Here is a 21,469-nt window from a genome sequence, read left to right as displayed (position 1 = left end):
TGTTACATCATATGTATATTCATTGCATTTACCAAGAGCTACACTGTGCCACATGACTACAGAGTTGAGACTAAATGCCAGGCATGGTGGCACATGCCTGTAATCCTAGCTACTTGGAAGGCTGAGGCAGGAGAACCACAAGTTCCAAGTAGTCTGGGCAACTTAGTGATACCCTGTCTCAAAATAAAATTTAAAAGAGCAGCACTTGTGGGGACATAGCTTAGGATTGGAGCACTTGCCTAACATAGGTGAGGCCCTATTCAATTAAGAGTCAAGACTAGTTGGGCTTGGTGGCGCCCACCGGTAATCCTAGAGGCTCAGGAGGCTGAGGCAGGAGATCTTGAGTTCAAAGCCAGTCTCAGCAAAAGCAAGGCATGAAGCAACTCAGTGAGCCCCTGTCTCTAAATAAAAATACAAAATAGGTCTGGGGATGTGGCTGAGTGTTCTAGTACCCCTGAATTCAATCCCCAGTACCCAAAATAAAAAAAGACTGAAAGCAAGAGCACCAGAGACAAACTGCCACTTGCTTGATGGTGACCTTTGGTAGGCTATTTCCTCTCCCCGGGCCTGTTTCTTCACCTGTCAATGAATAAGAATGCTCACCTCCAGAGTGGTTGGGGAGCCCGAGCCGCAAGAAAAAGGATTTAGCTCCTACCCTGAGGCCACATCCTACATGCTGGGCTATGCCAAATGGTTTCCAGTTACCAGCTGCTGCCATGGTTCTTCCACTGCAGTGCTGGGGATGGAACCCAAGGATTCCTAGATGCTTAAGTACTTTGGCTACCACTGAGCCATGGGGTCAAGTCTTACTCTTAGTGGGAGGGTCACACATGCTTACAGTGAGAAGGTAATGCGGACAGGCATGTCCCCAAAAGAAAACAGACACACACTACATTAGAATTTTTAAAAGCTTAAAAAAATCCTTCAGTATCTTCCAGCCCCAACCTCCCTTTCCCTGGGCCAGGTCAGCCCAGTGTTATTCCCACTGAAGCCAGGGCTTCAGTGGCCCAGGTGGGACAAAGGGTGTGGTCCCCATACATGGTGCCCATGAAGTTCCTCACGAAGTCAGGGAAACGCTTCTCCACGATACTAGTGCGCATTGCACTCATCAGCTGCAGCTGCAGGAAGGGGGCATCAGCATGGGTCAGAGGCACCAGGAGACCTACCCCTGCCCTCACCCACCCCGAGTTACAAGCCTACCTGGTAGGCGATGTTGTGGACAGTGAGGTGGTGCAGGGCGGCTGTGTTGTCACTGTGGAGCAGAGCGTGCAGGAAGGCCCGACTGTGCCTGTAGGTCAGCAGGGGGTGGCTGAGCAGAGCCCGGCCCTCCCCACCTCCAGCCCCCCACTATATCACCTACTTCTTGCAAGTGGGGCAGGTGCACTCAGGGTCTATGGGGCCAAAGTCCTTCTCATACTGCTTCTTCTTCAACTGCAGGTTGCCTGTGGGCACCAGGGCAGAGCCAAAGCGCTAGGGATCAAGAATGGCAGTGAAGGGCAGGTCATGAGGTCTACATCCTTCCTAGTCCCTCTCTTGATTCCCTCTTCCCCCATCCTCCCTCCCTGCCAGCACCCTGCCCATCCATCAGCTCCCTGCCCAGGGCCTCACCGCTGTCCTTGTGGGATACACACAGTCGAACATGTCACATCCAAGAGCCACGCAGACCACCAAATCGGTAGCATAGCTAGGGGTGAGGGGGCAGCCATGGAGGGAGTAAGAGAGAGCCTGAAGCCTTTACATGGGCTTCCCAGGTCCCTATTTCACCCCTGGCTGGGCCATATTGTCTCAAAACCATCCCCAGGGGGCAGCCATGTCCTCCTCAGTCCCCCCACAGAAAGGCTATATCCTTTTCCCCGTATCTTCTGCAAGCAAGGTAAAGGGTGCTCAGGAATGTGCTCCTGATAGGCAGGGCTCTGTTTCCCCGCACCCCAACATACCCAACCCCCATCAGGTAGCGAGGCTTGTCCTTAGGTAGCCTGGAGGTGCTCAGCGCCACCATCTTCCAAAACTGGGCCTTGCTTTCGCCCCCACTCAGGCCTCCGATGGCGAAGCCTGGCACATCCCTCTTGGTCATCTCTGAGGGTACAGATGGTCCTCAACTTACAATGATTTCTAATTTTTCAACTTTAAGAAGATGCAAAAGCATACCCATACAACCATTCTGTATTTTACATTCAGGAGTATATTCAATAAATTACATGAGAACATCAGCATTTTCTTATGAGACGGGCTTTCTGTTAAATGATTTTGCCCAACCACAGGCTAATGTACATGTCCTGAGCACATTTAAGATTGCCTAAGCTAGGCTAGGATGTTCAGTAGAATAAATGTATTAAATGAATTCAACTTACAATATTTTCAACTTATGATGGGTTTATCTGGATGACCTCATCATTGAGTTGAAGAAGAGCGTAAGGTGAGGGTTGACCAGACAAAAAGGAAATGTACCTCATATCCTTGTCCCCAAGAAAGACCTTGTCCAGCAGATATCCACAGGACAGAGAGAGGAAAGGGGACAGAGAAACAGAGAGGAGAGAAGAATCTGTCTGTCTGTGGATGCTGCTGATGATTTTGACTCTCGCTTAGTGCCTGCTACATGTAAGACCCTCTACTTAATTCTCAGGAGAAGCCTGTGACCCACACTTCCACTGCTGAAACCTTTGGAGTCAAATGAGTTTAGGAGTTCAGAATTTTCCAGATTTGAGAATATGTAAACATTGCATATGCTGAGTAAAATCCTGGCATCAAATCTTGTAACATTTCTGTAATTTAATATGTGAATTCTGGTAAGCCACTAAATGAATGGCAAATTCCGAAGTGTGCTGGATTTTAGAATTGGGTCTTGAAGCTCTAAAATGACTAAGGTGGTTAGAGACCTGTAAAGTTATCCCTAACCAATCTACAGGGATTGGTTCCAGGACCCCTGTGAATACCAAAACCTAAGGATGCTTAAGTCCCTTTTACCAAATGGTACAAACCCTACACACATCCTTTTATAGACTTTATTTATTTTGGTGTCAGGGATTAAACCCAGAGAGGCTTAACCACTGAGCCACATCCCCAGCCCTTTTTATTGTTTGAGACAGCGTCTCACTAAGTTACTTCAGACCTCTCTAAGTTCCTCAGGCTGCCTTTGAACTAGTGATCCTCCTACCTCAGTCTCCCAAGCTGCTGGGATTATAGGCATGCACCACCATGCCCAGTCCTCTTATAGAATTTAAATCATCTCTGGATGACTTATAATGCCATACAACATAAATGCCATGTACATTGTTGTTATTTGAGGCTTGGGGTACTGGGAACTGAACCCAGGAAAACCCATGGAGCTTTGTACCCAGTTTTTCTATTCTATTCTATTCCTTTTTTTTTTTTTTGAGAAAGAGTTGCTAGGTTCCTGAGGGTCTCACTAAATTGCTGAGGCTTGTGATTTTCCTGTCTCACCTCCTAAGTGTTGCTGGGGTTATAGGTGTGCACTACTGCATCTGACTCAGCACTTTTTTTCCCACATATTTTCAGTCTGTGATCGGTTGAGTCTACAGTTGTAGAACTCACGGTAAAAGAGGTGCAAATGTACTGTCATTCAACTCACTGGACAGATGAGGACACTAAGGCTTCACAGCTTAAACCATTAGCCCAGGCCTTATATGCCAGAAGCTGAACTGGAACTCCAGCCTGGCCTCTAAGCACACGCATGTCTCAGACCCCAACTACCCAGTTCAACCTAGTGAGGCCACATTGTGGATAAAGCAGGTGCTGTCTGGGGGCATGTTTCTTTCTTTCTTTTCTTTTCTTTTCTTTTTAACTAAAAAAACTTGTTTTTGTTGTTGTAGATGGACACAATACCTTTATTCAATTTATTCTTTTACGCAGTGCTGAGGATGGAACCCAGTGCCTCATATGTGCTAGGCAAGTGTTCTATACCCCCAACCTACCAGGTTTCTTTTTTTTTTTTTTTTTTTGGTACTGGGGTTTGAACCCAGGGGCACTTTACCACTGAGCTACATCCCCAATCTTTTTTATATTTTGAGACAGGGTCTTGCTAAGTTACTGAGGTCCTCACTAAATTGCTGAGGTTAACTTCAAACTAGCTATCCTCCTGCCTCAGCCTCCTGAGTTGCTGGGATTACAGGCATGTATCACTGTGCCTGGCTGGATGTGAGGGTAAGCAGTAGAACTGACTGCTCAATGCAAGAACCAAGGCCTTCCCCAGTCCTGATTCTGACCCAGGAATGGGAGAGGAGCCCAAAGGGCTGCATATTACTAGAAGACCCAGTAGACTGTTCTGCTGCAGGTAAACCTTGGAGCCATATTTTGAGCACTTTGGTGCTTATCAAGTTACAGATGGCCAAGAAATGAATTTGCTCAAGTGATATCAGCCCTGTTTTTTGTTTTTTGTTTTTTAATGAAAGAGAACAGAAAATATCAGAAAGTGTCAGATGTATAAAAGTAATGCTTCACAAAGGTTTGGTTTCAACTTTCATAAACATCCATACTCAATGAACCAAGACATTAACTGAATCTCTGACTGTGGGTCTCTGTTCAAAAGACTTACTGGACCAGAAATGGGGAAAGAGAAGGTCTGAGGACAACAGTGACCTCTTCAGTGCCTACTAATGGCAGGAACTGGTAGGACAATTTGAACAGATTCTTCCATTTAATCCTCACCTCCACCCCAAGATATTGGGAGTCAGTTTCCATTTTACAGAGGAAAAGAGGCTCAGAGAGGTGAAGATGCTGGCCCAAGAACACACAGCCACAAAGCAAAAGATCAAGGGATTCAGATGGACAGACCTGATGCCCACAAGTTGCTCAGAATGTCTCACTGACTTTGACTGCCTTCCTCTCTGCCCGCAACTTAACTCCATGGCCACAACCTTGTCATTTTTTCCGTGAGCAAGTACTCCAGCCATCCAATGGGTGTCCAATTTCTGTTCCCCCCATAAACTTGTCTGTGATGTCCCTTGGGTCTACCTCAGTGTCCCAGGGTCTCCACCATTGAGCAATACCCCAAGCCCAGCCTCTCACTCCTGACCCCGTGTATCCTACTATACTAGGCAGCAAAAACACACTACAGCAGTTAATGCTGTAAGTTCTGTACGCAAAGCCTGGGTCTAAATTCCAGCTCTAAAACATCCAAGCTGTGAGGCCTGGGATAAGTAACATACTTAATAGGTCTCTGCCTCAGTTTTCCCATCTGTAACCTTGGAAGTCTGGCAGTCTCTACCTTACAGGATGGTTATAAAGACTCAAAGCATCAATCTGTGACCAGTATTTAGCATGGTACCTGGTGAATACCCAAAAACCATTAGCTACTGGAATTACTCCCATTCTCAAATACGTTCTATTGCATGCTGCCTCAGGGTCTTTGCCTTGCTCCTTCCACCTGAAACATAATAACAACCACTACAGGAACAGCACTGTATGCCAGGTCTGTGGGAGGGCCTCAGCAATGGACAAGCCCTGGTCCTGCTGGCATGTGGTTCTACCTTCAAGGCAGGTGGCCCGCAGATCCGCATCCAGCCCACCCTGGATGATGGCGAACAGGTTCTGCTTGTCCGGTTGCTGATGGGCTGCAATGCACCGGTCCAGCCAGCGGATTGACCTGTAAGAGGGCTCTGGTCACAAGCCCTAGGGGCCTGAAAAAGGGTAGCAAGGCAGGGCTGTAGTACCCAGGCCCCCTCCAACACACACATGCACACGCACCTGTACATGGCTTCTTCCACACGTGGACCTGTCACAGTGCTGCTGACCACATCGTCCAGCTGCATGATGATATCTGAGCCTGACATAAGACAGGGCAAGTCACTGGGCCTGCCCTATACCTGAAGGAAAGGCGTGTCCTTCCCTCTGAAGATCAAGAAGAATCCAAAAGGTTTTGCCAAGTTCACCTCAGCTTATTATAATTAGATGACACACCATTTGTCCAATCATACTGAGGTAAAATAAAAGGAATAAGAAATATGTAGAAAGGAAACCAGGCACAGTGGTGTACAGTTGTAGTCCCAGCAACCCAGAAGGCTGAGGCAGGAGGATTGCCAAGTTGGAGGGCAGCCTGAGCAACTTAGTGAGACCTTATCTCAAAATAAAAAATTAAGAAAACGGTATGGAGCTCAGTAGTAGAGTGCCACTAGGCTCAATCCTCAATACAAAAATAAAAAGAGAGAAAAAGAAATAAGTAGAAAGGAGACATAAAGGACAATGAGATAAAATTTGAATTTATAGTGCATGACTATAATCCCAGTGACTCAGGAAGCTGAGGCACAAGGATTGAAAGTTCGAGACCAGTACAATTATAATGTACCAATAAAAAGTGTGTGTAGGGTGGGAACAAAGTTTGAGGCCAGCCTCAGCAACTTAGCGAAGCCCTAAGCAACTCAGTGAAACCCTGTCTCAAAATAAACAATAAAAAGGACTGAGATGAGGCTCGGTGGTTAAGTGGCAGTGGGTTCAATCCTCAGTACCAAAAGCAAAGCAAAGAAAAAAAATCTGCCTACTTCTGTAGCCCTAAATCATTCTCTTTCTTAGGCCTATTACTCCCAAATTCCTAGGAATCTGTAAATCTACCTGTGTATTGGTAATTAACCTCCCACCATAAAATAATTAAGTAAAGAGAGATGATATTTTGAGAACCTACCATTTAGGGGACTTTTCAGTGTTATCTACTGATCACATCAGCCTGAGGTTTCTGAGATTAACCACACTATAATAAATCATCTTGAGGTAACCATATTGATATTCCTACATACCTTCCTATACCCACCCCTCACCAAGTTTACCTTCAAAGAAGAACTGGGAACCCCCAAAACACATCTCTCACTCTCAAGATGGCCCACATTCTACTTTGAATATGTATTCCTTGCTTTACCCCAAATGCCTCTCTCTTGAGATTGCCAGCCTTCCCCCCTTGAATGTGTATCTTCTTTCCTAAATAAACCTCTATGTCTCTGACTGGTATATGTGGAAATTCTTCTCCATCAGGTAAGCCAAGAACCCCACTGTCCTGAATGCAGTTCTCCCTTCTCTCAGGGACTCCTGGGTCCCTTCTTCAGAGACCCCTCTTCTCCAGTCACAATACTTCTTCATAACTATCACTTCATCATCAAACCCAGCATAAAATACACATGATTTGGGGTTGGGAGTGTAGTTCTGTGATACAGCACATGCCTACCATGTCCAAAGCCCTGGATTCCACCCCAGCACCACAAAAAGAAAAGAAGAACAGAAAAATACAAAGATTGACAAATACTAATTGTCCTTATGAAGGAATAGGGGATATTGATGGAATCAAGGGGCCAGAAGCCTTCCCTATCTCCTCTTGTTGCCACCAGGATTTTGTCCGGAAAATTTGTTAAGAGAAATAATAGCAATAATGATAATAAAAGTTATTACATATCAGGCACTGTGCTAAGAGGTTTACCGGCATTACTTCATTTATTTTTGTCAATGATCCTAAGGACCGAGGATGTGCTATCACATTTGAGTTGCACTAAGTGAAGCTCAGGGAAGGGGAGTGACTTCCCCAAAACCACGCAAGCCTAAGGGGAATGACCCTCCTAATGTTCATCCCCTAGACTTTAATGGGCAATTCTGAAGGTTCCACTCACCCAGTGCATTCTGGATTTCCACAGACCTCTCTGGGCTCAAAAGGGTCTCATCGCCGTCATAGGGGGAGCGAAAGCGGACGCCCTCCTCCGTCACCTCGGACAGGGATACTAGGGACACCATCTGGAAACCACCGCTGTCCTGGAGGACACCCCACCACAGAGCTGTCACGGTATGGAGAAAGCAGACTCCTCATCCCAGAGAAGCTAAGGGATTTAGTGGGCTCCCAACCCCATCCCCACTTCACTCACTGTCAGCAAATTGTGGGGCCAATTCATGAAGCCATGGAGACCGTCGGCTTTTTGGATCAGCTCAGGGCCCTGTATTGAGGGTAAGAAAGTATCGGGTTACTGGTGAGCGCAATTCTGGGGGCCCGTATTGGGGACAGAGCTGCCAGCTAGAACCCCCGGAGCTCTCCCATGCCCAGCACAAAGCCTGAGCAACCAGAGGCACTCAATACACATTTATCGATTGACTTTTGGAGCCGTGCCTGGACCTGGAAGGTGCTTGAGCCCCACAACGCTCCCCTCAGCCCTCCCAGAGCAGAGCACACCCACCGGTCTCAAACCCAGATGATAGGTGTTGCCCAAGCAGATGCGGCAGCCCAGGGCGTCCAGCTGCTCGGCTGTGATACCCTTCATGGTGGCCTGAGTGCCCACTGGCATGAACACTGGAGTGGCCACCGGTCCGTGAGGCAGCCGCAGTTCGCCCGCCCGAGCCCTGGAGCGACTGCACTCGGCCACCAGACGCATGATCCGCGGGGCTGACTCCAGGGAAACCGGGCTGGCTGCTCCCGCCATCTTGACTGCCGGAACCACGTGAGACGTAGAACCCCTCGGTGGGCGGCGCCATATTTTCTACAATCACGTGACGCTCAGAGCGGGAGAAGCCAGGAGTGTCTGGGGACCATGGCAACCGACGCGTGCGTGCTCTTAGCTGGATGCCCTGTAAATTCTCTCCCGCAGCGCTCTAATGTAAAGAATCAAAAATTTTCTAGCTTCAAATTCCACTCGGGAGACTTTTAGCTCTACAGTCAAAGCCTCTAAGAGCCGTAATTTTCACCTGCATGAAATGTAGCCAATTCGGCATAAGAACGTTATACAGATTGAGAATTCGGTCATGTGATGTACAATTCTAATCCCAGCAACTCCGGAGGATGAGGCAGGAGGGTTACGAGTTCGAACCCTGGGTAAAACAACAGCTAGGCCCTCAGCAATTTGGTGAAACCTCAGCAATAGCAAGACCCTATCTTAAAATAGGCAGGTAAATAAATAAATAATAAATAGGATGGGGTTATTTCTCAGTGGGAAAGCACCCCTGATTTCAATACCCAATAACACCCCCCCCCGCAAAGAAAAAAAAAAAAAAGTGTGTGTGCTGTGTAAAATATTTAAATGCTGGAGATGTAGTTCAGTGGTAAAGTGCCCTTCGCTTCAAAACCCAGTGGGGAAAAAAAAAAAAAAAAAAACAGTGGGGGGAGGGCACACACACACATATAATGAGAAGGATAGTTATACTCTTTTTACCCAGTGTCTGGCTCCAGTTTTTGTGTTATCTCGTTCACTCCTTTGTCCCAATAGCTTAGATCCAGGCCTAGACACAGTAAGTGCTCAGTAAACATTAGTTCATTCAATGAAGGAAGAATCCTAGTTTGTTGGAGTTTTTAAGGGGATCAGGGGTACTGGGGATTAAACCCAGGGGCACTTACACTGAGCCACATCCCCAGCCCTTTTTTATATTTCATTTAGAGACAGGGTCTCGCTGAGTTGCTTAGGGTTGCTGAGCTTACCTTTGAACTCAGGATCTCCTGCCTCAGCCTCCCGAGTCGCTGGGATTATTAGCGTGTGCCACTGCTCCCAGCGGAAGAATCCTAGATTTAAGGTAGGGGAGTCTACTAAGGCCAGTAAACTGTCCACATATATTGGTTCATTCATTCAATGCATACACGCGTTTACATATATGTATGCATGCAAACACACACGCATATATGTATATCCTCTTCCTCCATGCAGTTCAGGAGTGAGGGGGGCTGAGTCACAGATTTACTGTGCACTGGTTGTTCTCTATTAATAATAATATAATATTACATAATATATAATAATCCTTACTGTTGGAAATGGAGGTGATATTATGTGGCCAGCAGGGAGCGCCATTGATCTAAAACACTTTCTCTGAGATGGCAAGTGTCCTAAACTGGACTGCTCTGGGCAAGACTACCTCTCTGGAAGTCTCAGGCCTCTTATATTGTAATAAAGCCTAGTGATGCCAGGTTCTCAAGGCAGTGGAGAGACATCAGTGAGATCACACCTGAAGAATACCCATCAAGGTGGTTCAGTTCATGACCTTTACACTAGCTGTTGCCTTTGACAGTTCATTCCTTCTGAATTCCCCATGTATCTATGGCTTGTATTTTTCACTGTTTGTTCTTCCTAGGAAAATTCTAAAACCACTACACAATCTCAAGACCACTCTACTCCAGCCAGGCATAGTGGTGCATGCCTGTAATCCCAGTGGCTTGGGAGACTGAGACAGGAGAATTGAGAGTTCAAAACCAGCCTCAGGGCCTGGGATTGTAGCTCAGTGGTAGAGCACTTGCCTAGCATGTGCCAGGCACTGGGTTCAATTCTCAGTACCATATATAAACAAATAAAGTAAAGGTCCATTGACAAGTGAAAAAAAAAAGCCTCAGCTAGAGCAAGGCTGTAAGCGCCTCAGTGAGACCCTGTCTGTAAATAAAATGCAAAATAGTGCTGGGGATGTGGCTCGGTGGCCAAGTGCCCCTGAATTCAATTCCCAGTACCTCAAAAAGGGAGGGAGGGTGGCTGGGATGTAGCTCAGTGGTAAAGTGCCCCTCGGTTCAATTTCCAGTACCAAAAAGAAGTAAATAAATAAACAGTCCATCTTCCATCACTGTATTTCACATCATTTATAACTGATATGCTTTGTAAGATCTCTACACATTAGCAATGCCCAATTTTTATTTATTTATTTATTTTGGCAGTACTGGTGGTAGAATCCAGGAGTGCTCTACCATAAAAGTATATCCATAACCCTTTATTTTTTGACACACACACACACACACACACACACACACATCTATCTATACATGTATACATATACGTGTATGTATATAGCCATCCTCCATGGTGCTCGGGAGTGAGGGATGTTGAGTCATGGACTTACTATGTGCTTATTGTACTCTAATAGTAATAATAATAATAATATCACATTATATTATAATAATAATCATTATTATTGGAAATGTAAGGTTTTGCTAAGTTGCCTAGGCTGGGCAATCCTCCTGCCTGAGCCTCTGGGGTTGCGTATGTGCTAGCACACTCAGTTCTTAATTCATGTTTTCCTTCAGTATCATGAAACTTTTGCACTCTGTGCTTGTTTTTACTTTGTTCATTTTTGTATTTTTGTTCATGCTCTATCAATTTGAAGTGGTATGTAACAAATAGTTAGCCAATACCTTTACCATGATCCCAAACAACATAAATCTCCTAAACAATTTAACTCAACTCAGACTTGTTCATCCAGTATTGATTAATTTAAAAAAATTTTTTTCTTTTTCAATGCAGGGGATTAGAGCAAGGATCTAGTGCATGTTAAGCACACATCACTGAGCAAACACCCTAGCCCCTAAATGGTTATCTTTTAATGCTTTTCATTAGTTTCATGGAGTGGGTCCCTGAAGCACCTTGCATTATCATACAAAAATTAATCTTTATACTTTTTGATGTTTGAACAAGCCCAATTTCAATTTATTTTCCATCTGAAATATTAAGTTAAGGGGCTGGGGTACTCAATGGTGGAGCACTTACTTAGCATGCATTCAGCCCTGGGTTTGATCCACAGAACCATTAAGACACAATAAATAAATAAATAATGAAAATACAATGAAAGAGAAGGATAATAAGAAATAAAGTTGTTAGGGTTGGACCTAATCCAATATGAAATATCCATAAATTCGGACACAGACATATAACTACATTCCTATACCTCAACCTCCCAAGTAGTTGGGCTTACAGAGTTATGCCACTGCACCCTGCTTGAGAGGTCTATTTTAAATAAGTTGGCCAGAGCCTAGATAATTGAGAAGTTATGGATTTGAATTAATGCCTGAATGGAAGGGGCAGGAGTTATTATTCCAAGACCTGAGAAATCTTTGCAGGCAGCAGAAAAACAGTCAACCCCAGAGATAAGAATGTGCCAAGATTGTTTGCAGTGCGGGGCGGGAGTCATTGTGGTTGGAAAGATTGAGGGGAGAAGGCAGAGAGGTGACCACGGGTGGTTATTCTGGAGCAAGGACTTGGGCTTATGGGAGGGTGGAGCGTTCTTAATGGATAAAGGAGGGTAATGAGCCTTATCACAAAGAGGTAAACAAAGAGTAGGAAGGGCAAGTGAAGGCTCAGTGGCATCCTGCCTTAGGGTATTGGCGCCGCTCTGCTGGGAGGGCTGGAGGCACCTTGAGCGCTCCCTTGAGGCACTGAGAACGCGGCTTCAGCACAACGGACAGCGCCGCGCTCTTGGCCCTGAGACCCGGAAAGCGGTCGTCCCAGGGGCGGAGCCTATGAAACCGTCCTACTGGAACCAGCGAGCTCCCTGAACCAGGCACACGTTATGGAGGGGGTTCCACAAGTGGCCTATTCCGTGTGGCGTGCTTTGTGCACAGAGCACTCCACAGAGTCGGGCCTTCAAATGCCTGATTAGACGCGGCGCTCTAACTGAACGGAGCCCATCCTGTTGGGCTGGACCCTCAGAAGTGTCCTATTAGAAAAGGGTTTAAGTACAGAGCCCACCGTATGAGGACGGAGTTTTAAATTTACAGTAAAATAATTTGATGGGTCTTCTACGAAACTGGCTGAATTCACTGGGTTGACAACCCAGGGGGCGTTGTCTGCGAAATTCTTTTCGGAGCGGAGCTTATTGATTGGGTAAGGAAAGGGCAATAAGTGTGGGGCGACTTCGGGGCACGCTGGAGGTTTAGAATGGGAGTGTTCACATTTGAACCTGAGGTTTTGCGTATTTGCCAAGAGGCCTGTGCATCACCACCTGGTGAGCTGGGAAAATATTTGGGACTCTCAGCCCAACTTTACATTTTTTGGATGTCGAAGGAAAGCTCCCGATCTGTGGACTAGGTAATTGGCATTAGGGAGCGTTGGCGCCGTAATCTGGAACCAAGATAGGCAAGAGCTGTATTTCTGTGCATAGTGGGAGAATGGGGAATTTCTGGTGGGGATTTGGTTGTTTTGAACACACCTAACATTTATTTACTCTGGTTTATCTAGATTGAGGTGTACTACACAAAGTTCAGTCAACAAAAAAGTTAGCCTACAAAGTCCAGGTGTCACACAGGCTCAGCCCTTGGGAAGACCCTGGGGCTTGGACTTGTGATCATGGTGACCACTGTTGACAATCCTGCTTGTCTCTCATGGCAGAGGGAAGGGTCCTGACACCTGGGTCACTCTCCAAATGTCCTTCCGGGTACTGCTGGACATGCAGTTTTTAAATAATTGGGTCTGAGTAATACCCTCACCTAGTGCAGGGTACCCTTCAGTTTAATTCTCAGCACTGCCCCCCACCACAAAAAAGCAAAATAAAACAAAACCCACTTCGAACTTGAGCTAGAACCCAAGCTTCTGCTGGCCTCCTGACCTCCTTTCTCACCTCACCTACACTGTAACTGGATGACTGTAGAGTTCATTTCTCAGAAGTGGGAATTGAATTCAGGTACTGTACCACTGAGCTACATCACTACTCCTTTTTGAGACAGGGTCTTGAAATGTTGCCTAGGATGGCCTCAAGCTTCTCATCCCCCTTGCATCTCTTGAGCAGCTGAGATTACAGGTGTGCCACAAAGCCTAGCCCAAAGGATTGTTCTGAAGCAAAAATAAAGCATTTTTTTCCAGGCTCAGAATCCTTGTGCTTCAGAAATCCTATAAGGGTTTGAATCCTCTGCCTAGCAGTCAGAACACCTGCATCTGGTAACACCAACACCCCCTCCTCCACTGATCTTGTCACTTCTCACTTTCCCTTCCTCTTGAATTCAAAATCCTTCACCTACTGCACTGCAGTTCCTTTAAGTTAATCCTCACTCCCTGCTGTTTTTGTGCATGCTGCTCCCTCTGGTGGCATACCCTTCTACCACCCCCTCACACTTCCTGCCCAGCGGGGACAGGGCCCTCCTGGCTCCTCCAAGCTCCAATGGGCAGGGACTAGGCTATTTTATTCCCAGCACAGGACCTAATGTATAAATGCCACCCAACAGACACATGGTAAGTGAAAGAAGCAACAAACACATGAAGTCTCTCTTTATTCTGGGACCGATTAGAGTATCTGAGCCTCCGATAAGGTTGTTGCCCAAAACTTTATCCAGAAGTCTCAGGTTATGTAAAATGCATGGCCAGTGTGGAGCTAACACCAAGACTGAATGTGCAGATGAACACCCCAGCTGCAGAGAGCCAGGTCGCAGTAACCAGGTACACATAGAGCTTCAGGGATGAGCCTTTATGAACTACACAAGAATGTGCAGCAAGCAGTCAAGGAGTACACTTTCCTGCCACAGTAGAGGGTGATCAGGCAGCGGGGTGATAACTCCCAGAACAGAAAAAACAGGGCCTGGTGGCACTGATTAACCAAGGAAGTAGAAATGCTGGGTCCTTCATTGTGGCTGATCTTCCTTCCTTCCTAGTCATCAATTCCTAATATTCCTCCAGAACTCAAGGACAAGTCCAAATTCCCTAAGGCCCTGCCCCTCTCCCAAATGTCAACTGTCAACCACTTCTGTCTTTGTGTGATCCTTTTCGTTTCCTTCCCCACCACCAGCAGCATCCAGAGCCGATCAGGGTGGTGTGCCTCATGCCCCATCCCTGACACCAGCTCACACCAAGTACCTCATCCTGATCAGATCCATGAACAGCAGTAGTAAACCTACTCAATCTCTTGGTAACCACTGCTGGTGATTCAAAATGCTGGACACCATCCACCTGAGTCATGATGCACAAGGAGTCTCTCCATCTTAAGGTAGTTCTTGCCTATCTTTTGCTGGGCCCAACAAAAATCCCCCAGACTGGATTCCTGGAATCACAGGGTCACCAGCTGGAAGGCTCATCAGCTCCAGGTAGGCTACCAAGGGTATTGTGCTCTCCAACTGTCTTTGGGACAGACTGCCACATTCCTGGGGTGTGGGTGGGTGATTCCTTCCCTCTTGGTGGGTCTGTATTCAGAAACTTGAACGTGGTGGTTGTTGCTGACTTAAAATCAATGGGAAAGAAAACCCTTGGGTTGAGGTTATAGATGCTTGACTGGCTTAGTGGTGCCTGGCAGGTAGGGCTGGGGTCAGTCTCTCCCAGGGATTTCTGAGCAATGCGGCTTCCTCCACTCCATGTTCTCTCTCAAAGTGCCAATCAGTTTCTTCTTGTCCCAGCCCCTGGACATGGCTGGGAGAAGCAGATTATGGACACATCCCATCAGTGTCATGGTAGGGTCCATCTCTCTAATACTGTGTGCCTTGGTGGGATCCTGGGACACTTAACTTGAAAGCTCCAATTGTGGATCACCTCTTGGCTTCATGTAGAGTAGTCACGTCCTCCTTCCTGCCTCTTCCTGGGTTGGATTCACACTGTATATGGGCATCCTCTACATCAGCATAAAGAAGAACTGCTCCAATATTTTCTCCTTTGATACAGGATTCCTTTCTTTCACCAATCCAAGAAAGCCAACTTTCACTCCTTCAAAAATGTACTTGATTTGCTGTGTCGGCTGAGGGATTTCCAGTGTAGAATATTTCTTGCTTCTCCCAGTGGCCAATTACACACATGGGGGAGGTCAAGGGGCACCTGGAGTTCAGACTGTCAACAGCACCAGGTCTCAGAAGATGAGAGAGGCGGCGCGCAGCTGAAAGGCTGAGGAACTCTGTTGAGAGGTGTGCAGTTTCTTCCCAAACAGGCTGAACTGGAGCCTGGACTGCTGCTCCACCACCCCCACCCCCACCCCTCCCATGGGCAGGGCAACCTTAGGGTGGGTTTTCTCCACTTCCACTGCTGACACTTTTGAAACACAGTTCTCTGCAGTGGGCACTGTTCCATGCAGTGCAGGATGTTTGGAAGCATACTTAGTGTCTACCCACGAGATGCAGGAGCCTCTCTCCAGCTATGAAAAAAGTCCCTCAAATGTTGCACAATCTCCCTTGGGTGTGAAAATCACTGCTCCAGAGAAGTTTGCTGGAATAAGCCTGGACAACTAAAAAGAGCAAACACTCCATGTGAGTCTCCCTGTGGCTGGGTTACATCAGCCGGGTCACAGCTGCCCTTTCCCAACTGGGGGTACATGTACCACTGTAACTGTGAACTCTACAGGGACATTTTATTCCATGATGATCTAAAATTGCACTTACGACCACCAGAATTTGTGGAGCAGCAAAGAATGTGCTTCCATTTTTTGATCCAACCTTGAGGGCCCACAGCACAGTGCCAGGAATTAGAGCTCTGTAACCCACTGTGCGCTGGGTTGGCAAGGTCTCAGGTAAGCAGGTTGGTGACCCTAGCCAAGCAGTGAGTAATGTCTGGAGGCTTGGAGTTGAACCCTCTATGCTGACCAGGCACTGTCCTATCATCCCCAGCCTGCTTCCCAAGAGCGGGAACAGAGTGGAGGAACCTGCCCATTGCCCTGCTGGAGGGTCAGACACCCAGGCCTGAGGCAGGCGCAGTTTTCTTTTTCTTTATTGTCTACAGTCAGCTGTATTCAGATGTAGTGCCTGAATGAGCCAGACATACAAAAACCCCACTCTTTCCCATTGTTTTTTAAAATAAAATCTTCACTTATAAAACTGAAACACTAAAGCATTAAAATACAGAAAGCTCATTTAACTCACTTCACAAAAGCATTAACAGATGACGTATCCCTTCTGTAACTATTTAAAGACAAACTGAGTCAACACTAACACCAAGTGTAAATAGACAGAGGGATACTGAACGGCAAGAACGCAAAACTCTACCCAGACAAGGTTGTAATGGCAACTAACAAACCATTGAAGACACGGAGTCCCAAACACGGCTAAATATGGGTCACAGCACAGGTCCCATGAGGAACCGCTGCACCTCACAACACAGCAACGTGGACGGGTGGGGGCGCCTGGAGGGCCGGCCGACATGGTAACTGTGATACGTAAAACTGAATCTTCCAACGGTATAAATGCAGAAGGTACAAATGGGCAGCCCCAGGGCCTTTATCTGTACTGGTAGTTCATGCTGTGGTCTGCGTTTCTGCCATAGCCACCCTGTGAGGACTGGTAGGAGCCGGGAGGGCCGCTGTAGTTCTGGCCAGACCCTGGGGAGTTGTAGTTCGACTGTGACGAGTAGCCTCCTACAAGAGAGAGGGTAGGTTAGAGGTGGGGGACAAGGACCTGCTTGGCCACCTCAGGGCTCAGGACCTCAGCTGTACCTGAGTTGTGTCCCCAGGTGGGGAGCCTCACAGGACCCTTCTGTGCTCTAAGTGCCTTTTCACTTCTAATTAGGACCCAGCACACTAAGAGGTGGAACCACTGTGACCCTGGTTTCTAGGAGGGTGATGGCAAATGGTAATTTTCCTGGTTATAGAACTGGGGTTTGCCTGAACTCACCACCCTGAACCAAAGGTGGCATCCAAGACCATGACTCAGTATGGCCCTCAGTGTTGTCAATATCTCTTCAAGAGGTGCCAATACTGAGGAGTTGGGCAACTCCTGGTCTCCAGCTTCAAAAAAGCCCAAGCAGCCGGTGTGGCCAGAGCCCCAACTTTTGTAGGGCCCCAAACGCCCCACAAGGAAGCAGTGGTGCAGCTGCCACCACTGCCCTGCCCACGCAGTGCTGTTCCTGCCAGGCCCAGGGCCACCCTGCTGTGCCACCTGCTGCCCCAGGCCCACCTTGTTTGCCTTGATATGAGCCGCCGCCCCCAGAGCCTCCACCGTAGCCCCCGTGTGACCCTGGGTTGTAGGATGACCCGCCTGAGCCATAGCTGTTCCCGCCGCTTCGGCCTCCGCTACCACTGTAGTCTAAGGGAGAGAAGACAGTGTGATTAGGATATTAGGGGGCCTGAGGACTACATGGTTGACATGGGCCAGGGCCCTGGTGAGGCTCCCCTAAACACAGCCTCACCTCTGGCTTTGGCAGATGTTTGTCGTCTTAAATTTGGCACATCAAGCCAATAAAGAAGTAAAAAGGTCAACCAAAGCCCTTCAAGGTCACTCCACCTGTGGTTAAGGTGGCCTCTAGGCTCTGAAGCCATGATCTTTCCAGCATTCCCAAGCTTTCCAAATGGAATTCAGGGACATGGTGCTCCCTCTTTCAAGTCTCCAGCCTTACTGGAGACCACTATTCTGTATCAAGGATAACTGCATACCTACCCTGTCAACTGGACCAACAATACAGCCACTGCCTGCTGGGTCCGTGCATGAGGTATAGGCAAAGAATTTGGTTTTGGGGGTTGGATATTAATATATCCTGAGAGACCGCCTCTCAGCCTGTACCCTTGTGCCTAGTCAACCCTCAGGAGGGAGGCCTCAGCTACACCTGTCCATGGGGAAAAGCAGAGGAAAGAGCAGAGGCCTGGGCCATGAAATCCTTCCTAACTCTGCCTTGAGCCAACACCATGTGTTTTCCTCCTAGTCCCTCAGCCAGAGGCCAGGGCACTTTTAGGCTTCTGATACTCCACAGAACTCTGCCAGGCCAACCCAGAGACGCTGGAAGCCAACTCACTGAATTTGCTCTCGTAGTTGTAGTCTGACCCGCCCCCGCCTCCGGGAGAGTTGTAGGAGTTGGAGTAGGAGGAGTAGTTGCCTTGTCCATGGTTATAGCCTTTCTGTTTGCCCTGAGGGGGACCGTAGTTGCTGTACTGGCTCTGGTTGTACGACTGCTGCTGGCCTTGGTGGGACTGGTAGCCCGAGCTGTAGGAGGGCTTCTGCTGGCCCCCATGTGGTGGTTTCTTCCCAGCATGTTTTGGGGGTACTGGTGAGTTGTAGTTGTCCCCTTGGTAATAGGAGCCGTAGCCGGAGGAGCCACCACCGCCCCCGCCGCCGCCACCACCAGCATTCCCAGAATGCCCTCCGTTGCTGTAGAATTGACCTAAACAGGGAGGCAGTGGGTCAGGTGGACAAAAAGGAAAGGCACGGGGGCGGGGAGGGAGAGGGAGATGGCAGCCGTGGGCCCTGAAGGCTGACCCATAAGCGGGCTGCCCAGAGGTATCAAGGAGGAAGGAGAGGCCTGGCTCTGCTGGTAAGGCGCCTGGCTTGGACCGGCCCAGCCTTCAGCTCCACTCACCCATCAGCTGACGACAACAAAGGATCTTTGCCAAGCAGCGGCACGACAGCAGCTTTTGCAGCAGATGTCAACATTACAATGAGATGGGCTCCCAGCGCAGATGACATTCAGGACTATCTGACGGGTACCCAGATGTCCCCCAACGGTGACAGGAAAAGCAAAGCCCCAGAGAAGCAGCAAGCCACCCCTACCTCCTCCCCTCTGTGCTGGGAACAGGTTCAGCAGGCAGAGGCCTGGGGACCCCAGAAGTGTCCTGTAATGAGGCCCCTAAAAACCACCCTGGAAGACCAACTGGTATAGAGTTAGTTCTTAGAAAAGCAAATTGGGACTCAAATGATGTGGGCTTCTTGGTTACTACTTGTAGAAAAACATGACTAGGAAGCAATTCAAGTTTCCAGCCTCTTGGGAAGACCAGCTCAGGGTGAGGATGGGATTGGGGTGTCAGGCAGAGCCTTAAATGATAGCCTCACTGGCCTCCCCAAGGTCCCTTCCTTATTCCCAATATAGCTGCTGGGGCACAAGTGAGAGAGAGCAGGAGAAATGACAAATTTGCACTGTGGCTGCCACATGCTCAGTCCTGAAACAGGATGTTAGTGAGGACCTGGCTTCTGATCACTAGGTTTTCAACACATTACTGTAGCTCTAAGAGGTACAACAGGGGCTGAGCTAAGGAACACTTCATCCCCAGTTTTACAAAGGAGTCCTGTATCAGAAGGTTCAGGCTTGGCTGTGGGAAGTCCCAGAATATACTAGATGAGAGGCTTGGGAGGCCAGGCTGTGCAGGCAGCTCTCCAGCCCAGTTAGGGGTTCACCAGCACTTCAACAGGGGCTGCAGTGTTCCCGGGCTCCTGGAGAAGGTAGAACTGAGCATGCAGACACCTTTGCCCACTGACATCAAAGGCGTCTGCCCTGCTAGGTCCCAGGGTGGATGGGAATGGGAAGGGATGCTCCCACACAGCCTGTCCTTTCTTCCTATATCAAGCATGAGAATTCCATGCCTTCTGGATGGGGACATTTGGAGTTCTCACATGCCTTCCATCCTCAGCAGATGTGTAGCCCGTGTTGATGTGCCATGGGCTACTGGCACAAGCACTTGGAGAGAGAACTGGTCTGCAAACTTGAGTTTGTTTCTTCAGGCAGGCCTCCTTTCCCCTCCCTCCATCACAAAGCCACAACACCGAGGAGGAGGATGTGTCCCACAAAGCAAGAAAGCAAACACGTGGAGGCTCAGTGAGGAGACTGGGAGGATGAGAGCTTCAGAATGCTCCCTTGGAGCATTGCCCCCACCACCCCAAATCCCAGCTTCCCCAGTGTCCTGCACTGAGCACCCCACCTTGCCCCGCCTGAAGCCGGGAATGAATGAAGACGCAAGTACCGAGGGCTCGTTACTTTAACATGTATTGATTAAAAAAAAATAAAGGGAAGGGGAAGTTTTCAACGTCATTCAGGATAACTATTTCCTGGTATAAAAAGACATTATTCCCAAACAATAACTTTCTAAAAAAAAATAATAATACATCATGCAATCAAAGTTTTAAAAAGTTTCACTGAATGTTTCAAACCTTGGGGAACAAATCACATATTAACCGTTTTGACCAGTTTTTGCCTGAACAAACGCAAAATCTTGCAAGTCAGCACAGAAGCAGGCTTTCCTGCAAAAAGAACTGCCAAACAGATCCCAAACCCCAGTACTCAAGGATGGATCCCACCAAAAAATGGGGGTCTCAGTGAAGAGCCAAAAGAGACTATGTGCCTTTGCGCACAGAGGAAAATATCCAGGCCTCTGGAGGCTGCAGCTGTGTGCTCAGCAGAAATCCGGGAATGTGCTAGGCTCTTTTTCTTATTTTTGCAGTGTTGGGGATTGAACCCAGGGCTTCGCATTATGAGCATGCACTCTACCACTGAGTCTCAGTGTGTATTTTTATTTTAATGGTACTGGGGAATGACCCCAGGGGCAATTTACCACTGAACCACATCCCCAACCTTTTTATTATTATACTTTTTTCTAAGACAGTGTCTTGGTAAGTTGCCCAGACTGGCCTCAATCTTGTGATCTTCCAGGCTCAGTCTCCGGAGTAGCTGAGACTATAAATGTGTGCCACCACGCCTAGCTCTACTAGGTATTTTTCAAGCCCCATCCAAAATAAGAAAGAAAAAAAAATTCAGAATCCCATGCATTTGCAACTGTGACCAAGACTTGCAAAATTTCATGTTTTCTACCCCTTAAAGCCTGTCTGTTTCTTGCACAGGTAATGGAAGCACAGTTTTGATACCTTTGAGAGTTCACTCTCTAGCTAAACCAGCCACAAAATACCGCACCCCAAACAAGAACCCACCAGAGCATTTACAAAGGCGGGAGGAGGTAACTTAGCACAGTGTACAATTCCCCATGTTCCCAACATTTTACATGCTTGTTTAAGGAATAAAAAAAAAAAAAATCTCAGTTGCTCTGGATTCAGATGTGGTGAAATTATTTTCATCACTGTCAAAGGCATCAACCAGATGTGGGAATTTGTTAAAAGGTTAAAAATTCATACAAAACCTGCTGTAAATTAAGACAAAGGTAG

At 47.7% G+C, this 21,469-nt stretch overlaps 2 protein-coding genes across 3 annotated transcripts in view; both read right to left on the bottom strand.

Moving 5' to 3' along the window:
* Nucleotides 1-8,438, bottom strand: Qtrt1 (queuine tRNA-ribosyltransferase catalytic subunit 1). 2 transcript variants are annotated; one of them, XM_047532305.1, is made up of 10 exons: nucleotides 8,160-8,437; nucleotides 7,854-7,922; nucleotides 7,605-7,743; nucleotides 5,704-5,782; nucleotides 5,487-5,602; nucleotides 1,938-2,076; nucleotides 1,609-1,684; nucleotides 1,361-1,470; nucleotides 1,201-1,288; nucleotides 4-1,118 (listed from the first exon to the last, which is right to left on the bottom strand). In XM_047532305.1, the coding sequence occupies exons 1-10, from the start codon at nucleotides 8,400-8,402 to the stop codon at nucleotides 966-968; spliced, it is 1,212 nt and encodes a 403-aa protein (XP_047388261.1). In that variant the 5' UTR covers nucleotides 8,403-8,437; the 3' UTR covers nucleotides 4-965. The 2 variants fall into 2 exon arrangements, with proteins under 2 accessions (XP_047388262.1, XP_047388261.1); XM_047532306.1 differs by lacking the exons at nucleotides 5,487-5,602; nucleotides 5,704-5,782 and having other exon boundaries at nucleotides 1-1,118; nucleotides 8,160-8,438.
* Nucleotides 8,439-13,904: 5,466 nt separating this feature from the next.
* The window catches only part of Ilf3 (interleukin enhancer binding factor 3), a 33,332-nt gene continuing 25,767 nt past the window's right edge, over nucleotides 13,905-21,469 (bottom strand). The window contains 3 exon segments of the mRNA XM_047530978.1: nucleotides 13,905-16,971; nucleotides 17,510-17,638; nucleotides 18,342-18,707. Coding sequence (XP_047386934.1) covers nucleotides 16,835-16,971; nucleotides 17,510-17,638; nucleotides 18,342-18,707 — 632 coding nt within the window. The 3' untranslated portion in view covers nucleotides 13,905-16,834.

The sequence above is a fragment of the Sciurus carolinensis genome, chromosome 17 (assembly GCF_902686445.1).
Source record: "Sciurus carolinensis chromosome 17, mSciCar1.2, whole genome shotgun sequence".
Classification (NCBI taxonomy): Eukaryota; Metazoa; Chordata; class Mammalia; order Rodentia; family Sciuridae; genus Sciurus; species Sciurus carolinensis.
Note: the sequence above shows the minus strand (reverse complement) of the source record. Positions and strands in the feature narration are given on the sequence as shown.